This window comes from Odontesthes bonariensis, chromosome 4, assembly GCF_027942865.1.
Source record: "Odontesthes bonariensis isolate fOdoBon6 chromosome 4, fOdoBon6.hap1, whole genome shotgun sequence".
NCBI lineage: Eukaryota > Metazoa > Chordata > Actinopteri > Atheriniformes > Atherinopsidae > Odontesthes > Odontesthes bonariensis.
In genome coordinates, this window is record NC_134509.1 from 7,175,704 (window position 1) to 7,195,182 (window position 19,479).

At 42.3% G+C, this 19,479-nt stretch overlaps 1 protein-coding gene across 1 annotated transcript; it reads right to left on the minus strand.

Moving 5' to 3' along the window:
* Nucleotides 1-802: 802 nt before the first annotated feature.
* On the minus strand, nucleotides 803-5,006 carry LOC142378335 (transcription factor Sox-10-like). Its single transcript, XM_075462702.1, has 4 exons — nucleotides 4,935-5,006; nucleotides 3,926-4,592; nucleotides 3,305-3,573; nucleotides 803-3,110 (listed from the first exon to the last, which is right to left on the minus strand). Exons 2-4 carry the CDS (start codon nucleotides 4,366-4,368, stop codon nucleotides 2,323-2,325), a joined length of 1,500 nt encoding a protein of 499 aa, XP_075318817.1. The 5' UTR covers nucleotides 4,369-4,592; nucleotides 4,935-5,006; the 3' UTR covers nucleotides 803-2,322.
* Between the last annotated feature and the right edge of the window lie 14,473 nt (nucleotides 5,007-19,479).

Genomic DNA, 19,479 nt, shown 5'->3' on the forward strand with positions numbered 1-19,479 from the left:
TTCAGGTAGTCAGACACGTCTTTTTTATTGATACTTATTTTCTATTGTAATATATTTATTGATATGTTAGAAAATGTCCAGAGATGTTTTCAGAGAACTTCAGTCTGGTGTGGTGACTTGCTGATGAACATCGTCCAGTTTACAGAACTTTTTAATGTGAAGTGTTTACATATATATCCCATGAATGGATACCTTTTAAAATAAACTCAGCCAAGGAACATTTTTGCTTACATGGTATTTCTATAGTGTACTGAAATGTAATACATTCATATTAAATGATCAATTTTATCCTTTTTGTTTGTACCAGCAGTTTGAACGGCCTTTTCCCACCAAACTGAATTTTTTCTTCTTCCAGTCTGAAGTTGTTGGCAGTTTACATGGATGCAGCTTCTTGAACACTGCTTGCATCACCCTCAAACACAATGCCGGTAATGAACTAGACATTTACGTTTATGGACGTTCAAACTCCAGCTGAATGTGGAAGACAGGGAGGGGGCCTCAGGTGGAGAGGAGAGGGCAGAGTGTGAGGAAAGCCATGTACAAAAGTCCAAGTGTACACTAGTTACCAAGCTGAAATTGGCTTTGCCTCTGGCTCTTTACACCCTCCCCTTCTCTCTCCTTCTGTCCCTCTCCCAGAGTGAAAGGCTCTCTTTGTCTCTCGCAGTAACACGCAGTCCCCAGCCGATTAAATGTGGGGAATTAGTAGTCAATTTTAGCCCACACCACACACACAAACACACTAAACAGCTTAGGCTGGTGGGGCTCTGATTGTGTTGTTATTACAGTTCACACGTCAGCACCATGTTTTTAATTATTTATTCATTTTTTGTCACTCTTCACTTGCTCGCTGCTCCGTGTCTTATTTCTGCACCGTTCCCGCTGCAGTGAATAAGCGTCACACAGGATCTTGTTTGTTTTTGTTGTTTTTCTTATAAATAAATTGATTTAATAGATGACAACAGTAATATTTCAACATCGCCTTTCTTGTAAGGAAGCAGAAATACTCAAGTGAATGTGTCGCAAACACTTTACAAAACTATCCAGAATTATACAAAATGGAAGAAGCAAAGAGGGGACACACATAATGCGTTATCACTTACATCAAAACATCCATATGGCAAAAAGGGTCAGTATAAAATGGAAAAACATTGCGTCACGTAATAAAGGTGAAGTTCACATTGGTATAGACAGAGAGGGGGATTTGAATGCAACGTTGGAGGAAACTCTAAAGATAAAGGCATGGTTTTGGCCTCCTTGCACAGTGTTTGTGCATGTGATTCTAATCCTTAAGTAGGACCAGAAGTTGGCCAATTATCTCAAGAGATTTGGTTGAGACTTTGTAATTATAGATTTTTAACTCAGTTATTTGATAAATCAAAGGTAAAGCAGAAAACTGCTCGGCACTTAAAAAGCGAAAAAGTAACACTAAAGTGGGGGTTTGCTGCACTGAGATCCGCCTTCATTGATCAGGAGTCTGGGGTTGTACTTCTCCTTTGCTATCACAACAAAACAAACAGAGTTGAGGTAAATGTCCATGACTGACTGACATGTTAAAATACATCTTTAAGAGCTCTCTTTCCCTCTCTTTTTCCTATTTTTCCCCTTAAATGCTTCATTGTTTAGTTCAGTGGTGGTGTAAAGGAAGGACAGAGATGCAGGCTGTGTTATCTATAGAGAAAAAAAAAAAAAGAGTTGCAGCTATCCTTTTCTGGCCATGAAAAACAACCCCGGGTAACATCTGAAGTGAAAGAAAACATACTTTTTCCCAAAGCAGTGGTGCAGATGTACATGTGTAATGTCCAATCAGTCACAATAAAGTTACCCCCTAGCATATCAACATTGACAATAAACTTACTAATCATATAAAATAACACAAAAACATCAAATAATCCTTTAGTTTGGTTAATAGAATCTGATTATGTCAGGCTAAACCCATCACCTCTGGATGTTATCAGAGTCACTCATCAGTTCAACATTTGTCCACTCCCAGTGTCTCTTCCATCACACCTGCTGTACACGCCAACTCATAAATTCATGATGGCACACATTTGTTAGGGTTTTCATGTTTTTGATTGGCTGTTGGCCCTTGACTCTCACTTTATTCTGTGTGAGTTTGTGGCTGCTTTATAACTGTGTTAGGTCCCGTGGATGCATCTTGCATTATATCGGCTAAAAAAGTAAAAATCTCTAATATGGCACGGACACACATGCATACACACACACACACATATACACAATCACACGCTCTCATATTTGCACACACGCAGATACAGAGATGCACTCACACACTTCCCATATTTCCCTCTGCTCAGCTCGTCTGCCTCAAGGTCTTGTGAGTGTGGTGTAAACAGGCTGCTCCCAATGTGTGGGGCTGTGTGAAGGGGCCACGCTGGACGGGTCTCCTATGGTAGTGTACAGAGGCCTCTGTGTGGGGCCCATGTATGAGAAGGCTGAATACAGCCCTGGAGCTTGGCTGGAGTGGGCGTAGTACGCCCCGGGGGCCTGGTGCTCGCCGTACTCAAACTGAGCCCTAGAGGCCAGCGAGGGAAAAGCAGAGCCATAGTGAGGGAGACTGAGTGGGGCGTAGGTGACATGGGTGCCCGAGGAGGGAGAGGATGAGGCCTCGGCGTAGTGGCTACCTGACGCAGATTCACTCTTGATCTGAGCTTTGGAGGGATCGGAGGAGGACGGAGAGGCCTGAGGCTGCTGCTGCTGTTTGGAGAGCCAGGCCGAGTGCCCACTCGCGGCAGCCAGGGCGTAGGCATAAGAGGAGGCAGAGGAACCGGCCGAGGGGGCCCCGGCTCCGCTCTGAGGGTGGCCGTTTGGAGGAAGGTACTGGTCGAACTCGTTGACGTCAAACGGTTCGATGTTGGACATCACCTCATGGCTGATTTCGCCGATGTCCATGGTGCCAAAGTCAATGTGGGGTTTGGCTGTCGATGATGAGGGGCCACCGGACACCCCATCAGCTCCCACCCCGAGGGCTCCCCTGGACCCCCCTGATCCTCCAGTCGCTCCTGCTCCCCCCTCCCTCTTGGCATCTGACAGTTTCCCAGACTGGAGCTCTGTCTTTGGGGTGGTGGGGGGCGTGGGTGGGCTATGACCCTGACCTAAAAGAGAAAGAAGAAAGAGTAACGTCGTGAACTTTGACATCTTGTACATTTTTATGTCTCTGTTTGATATGACTCATGTTTCGAAATAAAGAGTGGATCCCACATATTTAATTTTTCTCTGACCAAATATCCATTTGAGATGAAAACAAATTAGATGAGGTGTAATGACTCAGAGCCAAAGTTGTACCCACCAGCAGGATGGTGATGATGATGGTGGTGGTGTAGGTCACCCAGAGGAGACCCAGCCCCGCCATTGTGATCCAGGTGTAAGGTCTTGTAGTGCGACTGGGAGTGGCTGGCCTCTCCTTCTCCTTGGCTATCGGACTCACTAGAAGGCATCAGTTTGCCGTTTTTGCGTCTCCGGGGCTGGTACTTGTACTCCGGGTAGTCTTTCTTGTGCTGTTTCCTCAGCCTCTCTGCCTCCTCAATGAATGGCCTCTTGTCGTTCTCGTTCAACAGCCTGGACGAAGAGAAAAGGGAACGGAGATTTTTTTAGGTTTTAATAGTAAGCATGAAATCAATTACATGTTATTTATTTGAAAATGATCAATTCTGAAGCTTTTAATGTTATGCGCAAAAACAGCAATAATTCGCCATTTGTCTCACTTAAATTTGGACTGGTTTAACTTGTAAAATTACAAAAAAAATAATAATAATAACTGATCTCTCAAGTTGAATTTCTTTTCTCAGTTTCCAATTTGAGCAAATAATTGTTATATATATATATGGTCATAGGCCGATATTTTACATTTAATCACCCCGACACGTCCGTTACGCACGGACACATGGAAATGCGCCACTGTTATACAAACCTCCACAGTTTGCCCAGGGTCTTGCTTAGCTCCGCGTTGTGCAGGTGGGGGTACTGGTCAGCCAGTTTTCTCCTCGCTGCTTGCGCCCACACCATGAAGGCATTCATGGGCCTCTTCACGTGGGGTTTAGTTTTGTTGCCGTTGTTTACGCGCACCGGCATGGGCACAAGCGTCCAGTCATATCCATCCAGCACCTGGCTCACCGCCTCCCTGATGCCGATCGGGAAGCGATCGTCCTCTTCCTCCGACTTGGCCCCAGTTCTGCCTCCATCGTCGCCGCTGCCATCCGCCACGCAGAGCGCGTTGAGCTGCTGCGGCGGCCCGCTCAGAGGTGAGTCCTGGCCGGGCGGCGCTCCGGGTTGAGTCGGTGAGAGTGAGTGACCGTCGTCTGACCCACCGGGACTCAGCTCCGCCTCGGACAGGCTGTGCTCCTCACCGGACATTTTTTTCTTTCTAATTACTCCAACTGACAAGAAAACACTCGTATACAGTATTATATTCTAGAGAGAGTCCAGACCTATGTGATTTATTATTTATATCGTTTAGAAAAATGTTTCAAGTGTCCAACGCTTATTGTTGGCGCTTCTCAGGAAAAGCCATAATGATGAGCAAGAAGGGCCAAATCCTTTTCAAACGTTGGCTCCTTTTCAGAAAACAGCGGCTATTTCTACAAATGAGACAAAAAACGGAAACAGTTCAGAACTCAGAAACAGTCCACAAATTAAGTTACATGTAACTTTAGCTCCGCTTTGAACCCAAACCTGAACCTATTTGTACAGAGAAGAAAATATTTTTAAAAAATGAAACGGACTAATAGCATCTGTGGCCAATAATTCAAAAATCCCGCAACCAGAAAATAACATTTCGATTATAAACGAAATCTAAAAGCGAAATGATGGCTAATTTGACGTGTAAGTGACAATAAAAAAAAAAACATGGCACATAAATGTCGATATGAAATATTTCCATTTATGTCAGAAACGTTGCATTATAAAATTACATAACTTACCAATTTAGATGTCCAGTGGTTCAGCATGGGAGTGTGTGTGGCTGGCTGCAGAGCCGATGAATGGCTGCTCTGTGTGGCAACAGCGGAGCTTAAAGAGCGCCTTGTGAGACTGACTGGGAGAAAAAAAAAAAAAAGGAAAAAAAAAAGTGATTGAAACTGGAAAACATTCCCAAAGAGACAGCATTCCAGCACACAGCTAGCCCCGCCCCCTTCGGCGCCACGCGGTGCTCTGATTGGCCCTCTAATTATCCCGCTGCTTTCTGACTGGACGGCAGCGCGGCCGCGTTAATGCGCGTCTGTCCATCGCTGCAACGTTTCCAACAGTGAAGAGGTGAGAGTTTTACCTCGGAGTGGCTTAAATGACTCGACAGTGCGGCCATTTAGAGGCAGGAGAAGGCCTGCTTTGTTGGACGTGTTAACACGTATCAAACAAATAAACAATCAAAGGGAGAGTTATTGCCCCGTGTGGTCACGGTCCAGAAAAAAAAGTGTAAGAAAGAAAGAAAACAAAAAACAAAAATAAAGAAAAATCACCCGTGAATTGCATAGCTTGGCTCCGATTTCAGATGTCCAGTTTGATAAATGTGGCTCTAAAATCTGACTCTTCCTCAGCAGACAGAACCTCCAATTTATGTGAGGAGAAGGGCGCAGAAATTGTTATCATGATAGTTTATGCTTGTTGTCTAATGTCCTCGTGCTATTACCGCTAATTAGGTCTAACGTGCTGAGCCCAAAGCTGTTGTGGTGCTTTAAGTTATTTTATCATGTTATCATACAGTGTATTTTCATTAGAAGCTCCTCTGGCACCTAAAATAAGTAAGAAAACCTCTCATCATTAACAGCTCGATGTTAGTTTATGGCCCAGAAATCTCAAGTTCACGTTGAACCTTTCAGTTTTTGGTGCTTTTACACTCTAATCGATCAGCAGAAATCTCTCAGTCTTCCGCTCTGGGAATGATGCAGGAACAGGTGTGAACATGTGGGTTCAAATACTTTTTTGAAACACCCTCCACCGGAGCTCCACCATACCCCCAAACACGAAGGCACATCGTCGTTGTTGAACCCACGATACCAAGAAACACCCCGCGTTTTCGCCAATCTTTACGCTCTGTGTGCGCGCGTGATGACCGATTTGTCCATGCTCAAGCCGTGAGATAAACCGTTAAAGCGTGGCCTGATGGGAAGCGGCATCCGATGCGAGCGCGCGCGCACACGCACACACACACGCGCACACACAAATTGAATGCAACAATGACCCCTGTGTGTCCGCAGCCTCTCATGTCGGGCCCGACTCTCAGCTTTCTCCCTCTCTCTCCCGCTCCTCTCTTTGCTCTCTTTGTCTCCATCTCAGGTGAATTGTAGCCATGTGATCAAACGCCCAAGCCTCTATCCATTAACCCTCGTAAATGAAAAAAATGGGGAACAAAAAGCAGTTTTGTGCTGCAAACATGGAAAAAAAAAAATGATAACAGAGAGCGATGTGTGCGTCTTTCTTCCCTTATGTCCGAGACACAAGTCGCGCACACACAGAAAATGCTCCGCGGCGGACGGGACACATGGATCTCTCTCTAGTCCTCCCGCCGCGACACTTTTCCATCTCTTAACACACTCACCTGGATTTGGGCCTGATGGTAGGGCGCTGCGTTTGGGCTTGAGGGAGATGCTGTGGTGTGAGGGGCCGCGGTGGTGGCGGCGGTGGTGTGGGGGACACCTTTGCTGCACCCCACCGTGCACACCAGCAACACAGGGATTCTGCGTGAGGCCTCCGAGGCGTGTAGTGAGTTGCGTTTCGTGTGTGTGTTTTGTTTGTTTGTGAGGGGATTTGCTAGTTGTTTCACAGGAGTTTTAAAATGTGCGAGTTACGTTTCTTTCTTTCATCTTGCTTGTGCAGATTGGGGCTCTGTGGAGAGCTGAGGTTTCATCAAAAGTGTTGGGTCAGCGAAGCTGGATGTGCATCCCACCTCCTCACCCTCCCCTCCCCCAGAGAGCGTGTGTGTGTGTGTGTGTGTGTGTCAGAGCAGAATCACCGGAGGGCACTTGTTGCATTAAATATATTAGAACATTTAAAAAAAAAACATTTTCAAATATACTTAACCGTTGATTTGCAAAAGTCCGTCTGATAACCTTCTGAACAGTTATTGCAACGAGCATCATTTTTTTGTATCAGAAAACCGAGCTGATCACTGACTGAGGACTAACTGCAGTTGTTGTTTCGTTTTGTATTAAACTGATTTCGTTGTGTAGAATATAAAACGAAGCTCGCTTAAATATGGATTTCAAATTCTCAGGACTTTACACCCAGGGTTTGATGCTAAACTAAACAAAACGAAACAAGAGGCAATACCATACCGCCTCTAGTTTTAATGCTTAGTATTAAAACAAAGGGGGGGGAAACTCCACAGCTTTCAGTCTGAATACTTTTTTATTTTTCTGTTTTCCTTCACGCAAAAAGAGCTAAACTGTGGAAATGATCATTTTTAAATACTTCCCATTTCTTTTAAATGAGGAATACTTTAGAAATATTTTTTTTTATCTTGTTAATATGGTCAGCGTATAAATGACTATTTTTCAAATGATTTTTTACCACAACTAAATAGAGAATATGATGACTGAAGTTTTGAAAATCGAACAAGTGGAGAAAGTAAAGCGCGCGGCCTCCGAAGACCTTAGTGTTCCATGAAGTTCTCTCATTTTCTTTTGATCATTTAAAAAGAATTAAATGTTATTTCACGACTGAACGGGTGCTTTTTTTTGTAATCCATCGAATAAAAATAGGGACGGGAACTTTATCGTATGTTTCTGTGCAACATTTTGTCACTTTCACGCGTTAAACGGACTCAGAAAACTTTAAAAAAAAAAAAAAAAAGAAGAAACGCTCACAATTTGTTCTATTCGTTGACTGAAAATGTTGATTCCGATGAGCAGCATGTTGTCTCCTTATTATAACAGTAGTTCCTCCACGTTTCCCCCAGGTCTTGTGTTCTTTAACGGGAGTGAGGTTGTGTCTCTCATTTTCATTTCAAATGCTCTTACACTATTTTCAGAGACGATTTGAACTTTATTCCCACTTCTTCTATTGCAAATAGTTTTTACTCAAAACTCCCTGAGAATCGAAGACAAGCTCATTTCTGATTTCTAACTTTAAACAGCTCCGCCAGATTGGAAACCTCAGCAAGCTCCTTCAGTTTTTATGGAAATAGCCTGTCCTACTACAGTCAGCTTTCACTCTCTTTGTGAGCATCTTTCACTTTGACATCTTGTCCTCTGACAGTCGAAGACTTTGCTTTGAAATAAGATTAAAACAGGTGCTTTGCTTGCAATGTCAAAGTGTTATATCACTAAAGTCTCAAAAGAATAATGAAAAAAAATGAAAAAAACACAGAGGCTGACAAGTTTGAAGTCATATACCAGTGATCATTTTCTCATAGCAATTATTAGAAGCAGCAACATTCAGGCTCCTAGCTCAGCTGCTGCCTCTTACACCTGCTGAAACCTCAGCACAGAACTATCCCCCCCCCCCCCATGTAGGACTGAAACTAAACTGGAGATGACCTCCCTCTCATTTTGATCGAGTTCCAAACCTCGCTATACATTTTCTTACATTTCTGCGTCCTGTGTGAAACCATCATGAGCCTCGGGGCAGCTGTAACTTGTTAGAAAACAGAGCTCACATGGTTGCATCAGTGGCTGCACTAACCTGCCATGTGACTGCAGTAATGGGCCTCTCCATGGCTGCACAGACTGTGTCACAAGAGCCTGTTTCCTGTGGCTCCTGAGGGAGAGGACAGGATGGGAGGAACGAGGTCTCATGATCAGCAGGGAGGTCAGAGATCCTGATCGGTTGATCGGTGGGAGAGAGAGAGGTGGTGATGGTGGGGTGGGGGATGGGGATGGGTAGGGCTCAAAGAGTCAGCTTCAGGTGCACATTCTGGTCATGGGTTAGCTGCTGGTTTAAACTAAGCCACACTGCAACGGATTCATTTATTTCGCAGGAACATTTTTGATTTAGATGGGTTTTTTTTGTGATCAGGTGATGGAAAGAGAGACGGAAAAGTGAGAACATCCTTTAACGTTGGCCTTAACACTTGAACAGCGCCCAGGGGGAAATTCCTGAAATCTGATGAGAGACGGAGAGTAGAGGCAAAGAGAAGGGAAAACAGACAGATGCCAATAGTGTGAGAGGGAGAGTGTGAGCGGGATGCAGATAAGAGAAGCATGCACAGCGGTCAAATATTCACATGCTGGGTCACATTCTGCATTAAACTGACGTATAATTGGTGGAAAGCAGTCATTCCCGTGTCAATAGGCACATTTGGCCTGAAATGAATGGCGTCACTTGTTCCAACTGATGACAAACTCAACAGATGGATCTGAATTTGTATGTCAGAATTGGCACAGATTGGCCTGGTGGCTTCAGCTTTCAGCGCAAAAAATGTTCCAGAGGGGTTGAGGCAGCCTGTTTTAAAACGAATTGCTAATTACAAGAGTGCTTCTCATGCTTTGGGACAGCTTCTTGGATTGTGAAAAAAGCACTGTAATTCATAAATGTCATTTCCTCTCAGGGTCTGTGCGAAAAACAGTTGAGGTCAGTGCTTTTGCTTGGGGAATTCCAGCTCTTAAGCTAGACTATCAATAAAACTGAATCTCATGTGACTCCTCCGCCAGCTTGTTTGTGGGACCTGTGCAGCGATCTCGCAGCGAGACAACAACATCTCTCCAACATCGTTGAGGTTTTCTGGGTTGAGGACGCGCAGCTGTAACTGAGGAGCCGACCCCGTGACTAGGTTTTTCTTTTGAAACATCTCCACGTTCATGGGAGAATATGTGAAAAATAAAGGTCGTATCAGGTCACACAATGAGCTAAGTGTTTTGACCCGCTGCGGAGAATGAAACACGGAGCGGCTCGAAATCCTGCGATTCTCTTGAAATTCTGCTCGGAAGAAAAGAGTGAAGTCAATGGCTGCAGGTGTTTTCTGGTTTTATCACTTGATTTATGCATCGTGAGGACCGTGTAAGTCGTGATGATGCAGTGACACGCCATCCATGGGGGGATGAATGAAAAAAAGATTCTGCTATCTGACCCCTGTCACTCCCTTTTTTCCCATTTTCACCCTGTGAATTAGTGCAGCTGCACCACACTTAAATGGGTGCCCCTCTTTTTTCTCCGAGAGTGTATGTGACCAACCATGAATCCTCTCTTTGTGCTCTGTCTGCTGAGTTTCCCCCCTCTATAGTTTCTTGCCTTCTTCATCTTTTCTATTTGGGAAAGAGGGGCTTCGGTTGTGATGGCGGCAGCACTGGTGAGGTGGTGGTGGTGGTAGCGATGGGTGGTGGCGGCGGTGGGGAAGAGAGAGCGAGGGGGGGGGGGGTTTAACTTGTTGGACCACATTCTTGTGCAGCTGTGGAGGCTGGTGCAGGGTGGGGGGCGTGGAGGGCAGGGCAGGATCATCATTGCATTGCAGGGCATCGTGAATGGTCTATTGTTCGGTGCTTTGCTGTGTCCACATCTCTCTGCCACAACTTTAGCTTGTCTGGGAGCGATGGTGGAAAAGTATAAGAACAACAGAGCAATAAAGGGAGAAAATCGAGAATTTATTTGTGACCTCGATGAAAATACGAAACCAGACTTTGAGACATGGTCTGAGAAAATGGGGGTATTTGTGTCTCAGGTGCAGGAGGATGTTATGTCATGATGATTAAGATGGGTATGATGGTTACGGGGACAATGATGGCATTCATGTTGCAGCTTTATGACTGCTTCGCCCCTCAGTCATACATGCCAGCATGCTGTTTAGTCATGCATCCATGACTGTTATCCACATCGAAAATCTTCCTGCAGAGCAGCAAAAGACTAAATCAGCTGCCATTGGCAAAAAAAATTCTTCCTTAATTCTGAGAATACAATCCCACTGACATTGTTTTTCTGTCAGATTCAATTCTAAATGTGATTTTCGTTGTTGTTTTCTTAGTTCAGTTAAACTCTAATCATATGAAAAAATATGCTTGTCGTGGGTTCATTTTGCTAATGATTGAGAATAAGTCAAGTCTGTAAAAGACGAAGGTGAAGTCAAACAAAGAGTATGGAACGGCCCAGAAGATCTCTCAGGTCAGGCATGTTTTAATCTAAGAGGCCATTTTCTATCAGAACAGAGCAGTTAACCAGGAGCGTATGGTTCTGCATATACGAGAGGCTGTAGACAGCTTCATTTAAGACACAAACTACAAACACACACACATAGACACACTGTTTTTGGAGAATACTTTAGTTTGGTTATTGTACCATAAGACTGAAGGAGAAAAGCGAGCCATCAGAAAAAGAGTTATCGTAGCTTTCATGTTTATTCACTGATTCTGATACTCTTGTCAGTAAAATTCCATAATCTGTAATGAGGCAGCATGTGCTCAGTTTGGTTTGTAAAAGCAGGATCATTGTAAAAAAAAAAAAAATCTTTTCTATTGTTTTTCAAGAATCTTTTTGGCTTATTTTTTTGTGGTTGTACACGTAACTCTTTCTGAAAATCACCTTCAGTGCTTCTTTTAACGTTATTTTCTACTGCTGATTGAAAACTCTTTGTAACCTCGTTTTTTTTCTCGCTGTCTGTGAACAACAGGCCACCGAGTTGGTCGCACTTCAGCTGAAACAAGTTGTTGAAAGCGTCCCATTTTTTCGTTGTTCCACATCCCAACAACTGTAGCTCTCGCTCATATTTGAAGACATTTGGAAAAATTGAGCTAACTCTTGATGTACCGCTTGGTCCTGGAGTCGTGTAAACTGATCTGAAACTGCAAATAAAGCAACATTTTTTTTGTGAAAACAAAACCAAACTGTGTGTATTTTATCTAAAGAGTAAATAACCTTTAAATGCCACCGTGGACAAAAAACTGAAAGTATTTCATATGACAATTTATCTATGAGAACATGAAGGAGAAAAAAAAAGAAAGAGGGAGAAAGTAGCTTCGATTTTCCAATCATGAGTTCTTCTCAGAACATTTAATTAGTCTGTGAGAACGAAAAAGAAAGAGGGAGACGGCCTGAGGGTCCGGAGAAAAGATGGCTACATGAAAGAGTCTGTTGTTGTCCGGGCAGACGGAGAGATGAAAGGCAACAGGACAGAAAGATGGATGAGATATTTGGGAGAGGAGAGTGAGAAATATGGTGATTTATTATTTACTACTCATGTCTGTCATTTGGACTTCTTGTCTGCTTTTTTTTTCAACTGGGCCAGATTAAATGTAAGCGACTTAATAATTCTGCAAATAAATGTTATGACCATCAATCAGTTCCTCATGAAATAGCTTTGTAACAGATGCAAAAAAGTAGAATTATAAAAATCGAACAACTTTTTAGGATATTAAAGCACAGCATATACGGAGAACTCGTTGGCCACGGTAATGAACGACCTGTGACGGTCAAGGGAATGTAAGTAACATAATCTGTGGACGCAGAGTGCTTCACGGTGAAAAACCAAATTTAAATCAATAAAACACACGACCAGTGTAGAACAAATTTAGCACAGCGGAATTAGATAACCCCCAAAAACTCCAACATAACCAAACAGCAACACACAGACAAAGTGGGACGAGAGGAGAATGTAAAAGGTGTTCATCCCTTTCAAGTACGCCGTCCACTCCAGTGGACCGTCATTCCAGCTTCACCTAAAACCACATTATTTCCAACATCATCTTCAAACAAGCAACAATCTCGTTTGATTGTAGTCTTTATGAGCATTTATTTTCATGGAATATTCAAACGTAAAAATGGTGGGAGGTATGTGCCTCTCACCTCTGGGATTTCTAAGGAAACCTCTCATCCAACAGCAAACAAACAAGTCCACAAACGCGATCGGATAAACTACAATGAGGGGAAAACTTTGATGGAAGTTTAATCTCGGTTGTAGAAAAATGTGAGTGCAGCTTGCTTGACTGGAGAGATTCAAGCGGGAGCACCTATGTGTCCGTTTTTAGGGAAATCACATGATCTAATTAGTATTGTGACATGATTATTATTGGACAAAATATTATTAAATGAAATAATCTATTGATCGGTTAATAAAGGAGGGGATTTTGGTATTGTATTTCGGGTAGTGTTTCTTTCTATCTTTCAGTATGAGTGTGTGTGTGTGTGTGTGTGTGTGTGTGTGTGTGTGTGTGTTTGTGGGTACACAGAGTGATGGGCTCCAGTGCGCACACTGTATTTAAGTGAAAATAATCACCTGGGGGAGATTCCTGGTGCTATCAATTAGTGGCAATTTTAAATGGTTTCCGGTAAAATCGTATGGAATTGTACAATTTCAAAGAAGTTGTTTCTTATAGTCAACAGTTGCGCTTTCATATCCCAAACCTTCCGGTGTTGACAAGGTCAACATTTCATTCCTAAAAACAAGACAAAAATGGATTGCCACAGGCTGTTATCAACAAGTTTTTTTTTTTTTATGTGTGTAGTGATAATGTCCTAAATCAGCTCAGTAAAAATCTTTGACTCTAATATGCGATCAAAAGAAATCAAGAAACCTGGCAAGAAACCTGTTCTGGAAATTCCCATGTTGAGCTAAATTAAACCTCATCTGTGTATTCCGACATATAATAACTGCTTTAATGTAAGTAATCAACTCGTGACGTTCCATGGTGACAGACACGAGCTGAAATGGCACTGTATTCTCCTCAAGCCTTTGATGTGTAACTCTAGTGGACTGCTGTGTGTTTCCCTCATAATACCAGATGGAAGAAAAAGAATCCAGCTGGATGTGCTAAAAATCTTATCCTTCTGTTTTTGAGGATCCATGCTTGATGGGGCCAAATTGCGCAATGAACCAGTGCTAATCAAATTTGATATTTTGAAAAACTGGCTGATTTACTGAGAATTAAATAAGAGGAAGGTTGTTCCTCCATTTCTGTTCCCTCAAAAGCGTAGTAAAGCAACCAGCTTCACTCGGTCTAAAGGTATCAAACAATGCCGAGCTGCAGCTTCAAAGATCAATAATTAGCACATCATATCAAATGTTTAGCCTTCATTTTTTGGCAGGGATTTGGAGAAAAATAGCGGAAGTTAACATGTCAAACGGGACAATTGTGCAATAAAGAATCAATTATAAATATATGAGAGAGAGAGACAGAAAACACGTGAGACAGATAGACAGACAGAAATGTCCAGGGGATGTTTGCCCTGTGGTGTTTCCCAGTCTGCCTCAGCAGGCCTCTGATGTGGAGCTGAGCTGCACTGAGCTGTAGACAATGCTCCTCTGTCCCCCAGCGAGCTGCTCCACAGCTCCACAACAGACAACAGCTTATTATGGAATCAAAGATCCCCCAGCCTCAGCTCCCAGTGCCTAAATACTGTCCCCTGCTGAGCACACACACCCTGTCGCACAGCCCGAGGCCGCAAACAGCCCGTGAGGCCGGAGAGGGCACGCAGATATACGGGGTGTCACACACATGAAAGCACATGAACACACTCACACACTTAACCTACATGAGAAGGAACACACACCACCTTATTAGGCAGGATGCTAGTCAGCCATTAGCAGCCTTAACAAAGGTCACAGAGGTCACACAGCTGCTCTCCTCACCAATGTTGATGACAGGGGGATGTGAAGATATGGATAATTAACCAGCATCAGAAAACAGTCATGGAGGAGGATGGGATGACAACAGGGAGAGAGGAACGTTGCACAGAGGAAAAACAACCTCGCCAGAGAGGATGAAGGATAAAATTCAATCCGACCAGTTTTCAGCTCGTTTAGTAAAAGACACGGAAGGATGAAAAAGAGCAGCAGGGAGTAAATTAGAGCACTAAAGAGCAGACGTACTAATAAGAGAGAGAGCGACGGCAGTCAACAATCTCCTCATTGTATTTACAATATCAACTGCGTCTGATCTTAGGACCTTCGGCTGTCTGTGTCCAAGCTGATTTGACTGTCCTGGAGATACCAGGAGCTCATGTCTCATCTGGACCCACTGAAGTTCAAGGTCCTTTTCAGAAAGAGAATACATCTTCTGTGTCCATATCAGTGTCTGATATATTTGCTATTTTCATCAGTACATATCAGAAACTGAGGTGATATACAGAGAGAATATTTGGTCATTTTTCTATTAGAATAAAAGAGAAAGTTTTACATGAACCTTTGTCGAACGTTTCACATTAGCAGACGGCAACTTCAAAAATTCAACATATTTCAATTCATCAACACCAAACTTTTGGAAATGTGGGCCACTTTGTTATTTGAGGTATGCTCTGTTGGTTTATAGTCAAACATATTGTGTCTGCTTGTGTACTACTTCTTAAGCTCCTAACGCTTAACAAGTCACATGTTAACATGCTAACGTTAGCTTTTTGAGGTGGCGCGACTAGCTACACTAAAGCAGAGAGGAACAACAACTTATACTGGGACTTTTGTGATAAAATGTTCTCAGTAAAATTTTATTTTATGAGCTATCCATGGTCTGTATTGACAAAGAACAATTATTACACGCTAGCTTTCATTGTACAATGTTCAACCAACATATGGGCATCACAGAAAGACTGACGGAACACCTGCACATGGACTGAATAAATGATCTGATTCTGGAAAATAAGGTGTGACTTTGCTTTGTATTTGAGAAGCAGTGGTTTCTAACTTCATGGCTTGTGACCTTGCAGTTATTCCTTATCACAAGGTGCACATTCCTCTATGCTAAAGCGTCATTTTCCCAAATTAACTTTACAGGAGCATAGAGGCCACCAAGTAAAATCATGCAAACTATGTATGCATAACTATGTATAACTATGTATGTATTCATGTGTTTTTATTTCATTATTTTCTTCAATGAAGTAAAACACATTTCATCTCAAAAGGCATAGGCTGGCAGATAAACATACATAAAAAAGGGGAAATCTGCAAACTGAGAAAACAGTATCATGCTAAGATATGGCACTTAGTCTCTATTCATAGGGCTCTGAACCCCTGATTGAAAGCCGCGATCCTCGACTCCTCATTTTGCTGCCACAGCAGCAGACCTTTAAGCAAAGAAATTCCAGAGAAACCACTTCTTTATTCACAAGTAATTTCATGTTATTCATGTTTCAAGCATAATGGCATAATGATGCTGATTTAAGGACAGCATAGACTGAAGAGTGCACTTTATGCCGTACCAAAGTCAAATAATCCCATCAAACAGCACTGTCACCCACTGTGGTGTCGCCGTTCAACCACATGGTGGAGCCTGTACAACAGCAAGGACCACGGCATCCTGTTGTGTCATGGCAAGATGGACTTCAATGCAGTGCCTCTGGTTGTTTGTCTCTGTATTCAGTCAAGTATTTATTGTGTTTTTCATGTTTATACATTCCTGTTTTCCAATTGTATTTGTGCTCTTCTTGTTTCTTCAGCTTTGAGCTGCTGTGCCGCAGCCTACAGTCTGACCTTCTGAAACACTACCGCGCAGAAATGACTGTTAGGGCCATAGAAAAGTGGCTGTCACACATTGGGTTAAACTTTCTTGCATTGTGTCTCTTACAACAGAATGCCTGAAGTGGATGGGGTTTGGAGCTTGTTAGGGCCACATTGGAGGCACCACTTCTAGGAGGATGTTTCGTCAACGGTTCCACTTGGTAAAGAAATAAGCAAATTACAGGTATGAAACAAAACTATTTGATTTAATGGCAGAACATTCACAGATTGTAAAAAAAAAAAAAAAAACATACATTAAAGTGTATATTGTCATTTTGTTGTCATTTTTGGCAGCTTGTATTTTCAGATGAAGTAAAACCTGTTATTCATGGTATCATGAATAATAATGATAGGAATAAATGATCTGGAAATATTACAGCAACTTTATCAGATTTGTTGGCATGTTTTATGAAGCCAGGATGGTTAGCTGTTAAGTGAAATAGTTTTGTGTCACACATAGAATTCGTTTATTCATTTTTTATTTATTTTTACTAAATAAAACAGCTGAATGAACATCGTCCAAGTGGGACGATTCCTTTGATATTTGCCAAGGATTGTAACCTCACATGGCCTCCTGTCAAATACTTTAGACACAGCCCATAATGATGGAATGACATGCAGCAAAGGCCCACGGGCTGGGACTAACCCGGGTCAGCTGTGACGAGGACCTTTGCCTCCAGACATGAGGTGCCCGCGTTAACTGGTTGAGCGACTCAGCACTTTGTTCTTTTGTAACAATAGTCACGGTTTTACTTCAAATAGAACCAGAGCACTCTCCTTAATATAAAGATATAGCAATTATGAAGCTTTGTCTTCAATCAGATTCGGCACCTCAACAACAATGAGCCTTGTTCAAAAGCTGATCGTGAAATGCAAATTGAAGTGGTTTAACTGTTCATATTGTAAATGTAATTTTCTCCATGTCATTTTTCTTTTGTTCCCATGCTGTTAGTGGTGCTGGTGGCAGCATTTAAAGCTGGGGGATTTGTATCTATCTGTTTGTTTTCTTTTCTGAAAGGCACCTCAAAATGATCAGCAGCTGTCTGGAAATGTTTGCACAGATCAACGCGGCTCTTAATCTCCAAGCTCTGACACATCTCTTGGTGTTATTGTGTGTCAAACAGCTGGGAGAGTTCAATCTGAGCCGTAAAATCAAGAATCCTGCAACCTTTTTTGGACAAATAAATGGGACAAGGAAAGACCTCCATCCATACTTACCACTACGCGAAACAACAGGCCGTGAAGAAACAGTTTAACATACACATACAGACACACACATTTGATTGGCAGCAGCCAAAATTTCATTAGAATCTGAGTTAGCTGCTCTAATACACTGATTAGTGAACACAAGTACGTTACGTAAACCTTATCCAGATAAGGCCCACCTGCTTCAAATCTCATGTCCAGAGCTCTTATCCATGATTTCACGGCAATGTTTTGACACATCTGTGTGCTGTGCTGCCTGCAGGTCTGCAAACAGCTTTGTTCAATAGAGAAACTCTCAACCCCGATTTCAAACAGTTGGGATGCTCTGTAAACTGTAAATAAAAATAGGATGCAGTGGCTTGCTTTTTACACACAAAATCTGAAAGTAAGATATTTTCATATTTCATGCCAGCAACAAGTCTCAAAAAAGTTGGGTCAAGAGCTTGTAACATACCAAAAAGACTTTGAATTCTATAATGTACAGTACACCATATTCAGAGATTCTGGGGACAGGTCTCTGTGCGAGGGGCAAAGTTGATAAATCAGTATTGCCCCCTTTTTGGACCCTCAGGCAGCACAAACTTAAAAACAGGCATGAATCTGTCATGGAAATAACTGCGATGTCTCAGGAACACTTCTCAAAAGCAGTGTCTGTGAACACAGTTGAACGTGCCATCCACAAAGGCAGCTTAATGCCATCTCACGCAAAGAAGAAGCCAAATATGGACATAGCCTAGAAACTTTATTTCTTAATTTAATTTTTTTATTTCTCTTCTCCTTCTTGTGATTTTATGTAGCTGTGAAGCACTTTGAATTGCCCGGTGTATGAATTGTGCTCTATAAATAAAATTGCCTATGCTACTTTTTTTTTCTGCATTGGAGGCCAGCCTCAATTTGCGTGTCAACAATATAGTGGTAAACATGGCTCTGTCCCAACCCTTTTGATATATGCTGCTGCCATCAAATCCAAGAGTAGCTGATGTTTTTCAAGAAATAGTAAACATTTGATATTTTTTTTTATTCTCTTGTGAATTAAATATTGGTTAATGAGATTAGCAGATGACTGCATTCTGTTTTTATTTGGATTTTTTATTTTCTAGTTCTAGATGTTTAACTAAAGTCTGTTGTTAAGTTCTCAAACATAGTATGTCCATGTGAAACAGGCCAGAAAAAAGACCTGAGACAGAAAGCGAGAAATATCGATCATGAAATACCCAAAAAAGTAACAGTGCGAAAACACGTTTTCAGGTGGCTGCACACAGCCCAGAAAGAAGGGCGCTATATACCAACAAACCACAGAAAAACAGACTTTCGTTATTCACTTTGGTTCTAGGTTTTACACTTACTTAGAGTTGTTTCTGGGCTCATGCTGTGCACTTCTCACCTTCAAGGGTCGCCGTGATGATAACATAACTGAAGTGGAGGAGTTTCAAACCAATTTTCAGCCAGCACAAAGAAGACATGTCATGAGTGCCGATAACAATACTATAAGTAGCAAGGTAACTAACTGATTTTTAATAAAGGCTGATGTTACATGTGTTGTGGTGTTGTTTTTTTTTCATAAATGCTAAATTGTTATCTGGCCTAAGCATTACGATCCTATGTTGTAATTTAGATTTCAAGTCGGTGCACAACTTTCTACTTTTGAGGCTGAGGGCCTGTCAAAATTTACAAGGCAAAATATCGCAACGACAGTGGACTTCTGCTGTCTCTTGAATACACAAAGTATTACAGTATGTTAGCTATGGAAAAGGCCTTTAAACTTTAAGGTGACACTGCTATCTATTTTCTCAATGTGAGTGCGTAACGTAATTTGCGGCAGGATCTCCATTTAGAGGACATGTTCACACAAGTGGCAGCCTTCAGGGCTGAAAAATGCAGTACTCACAAGTGCCTTTCCATAAATTTCATGA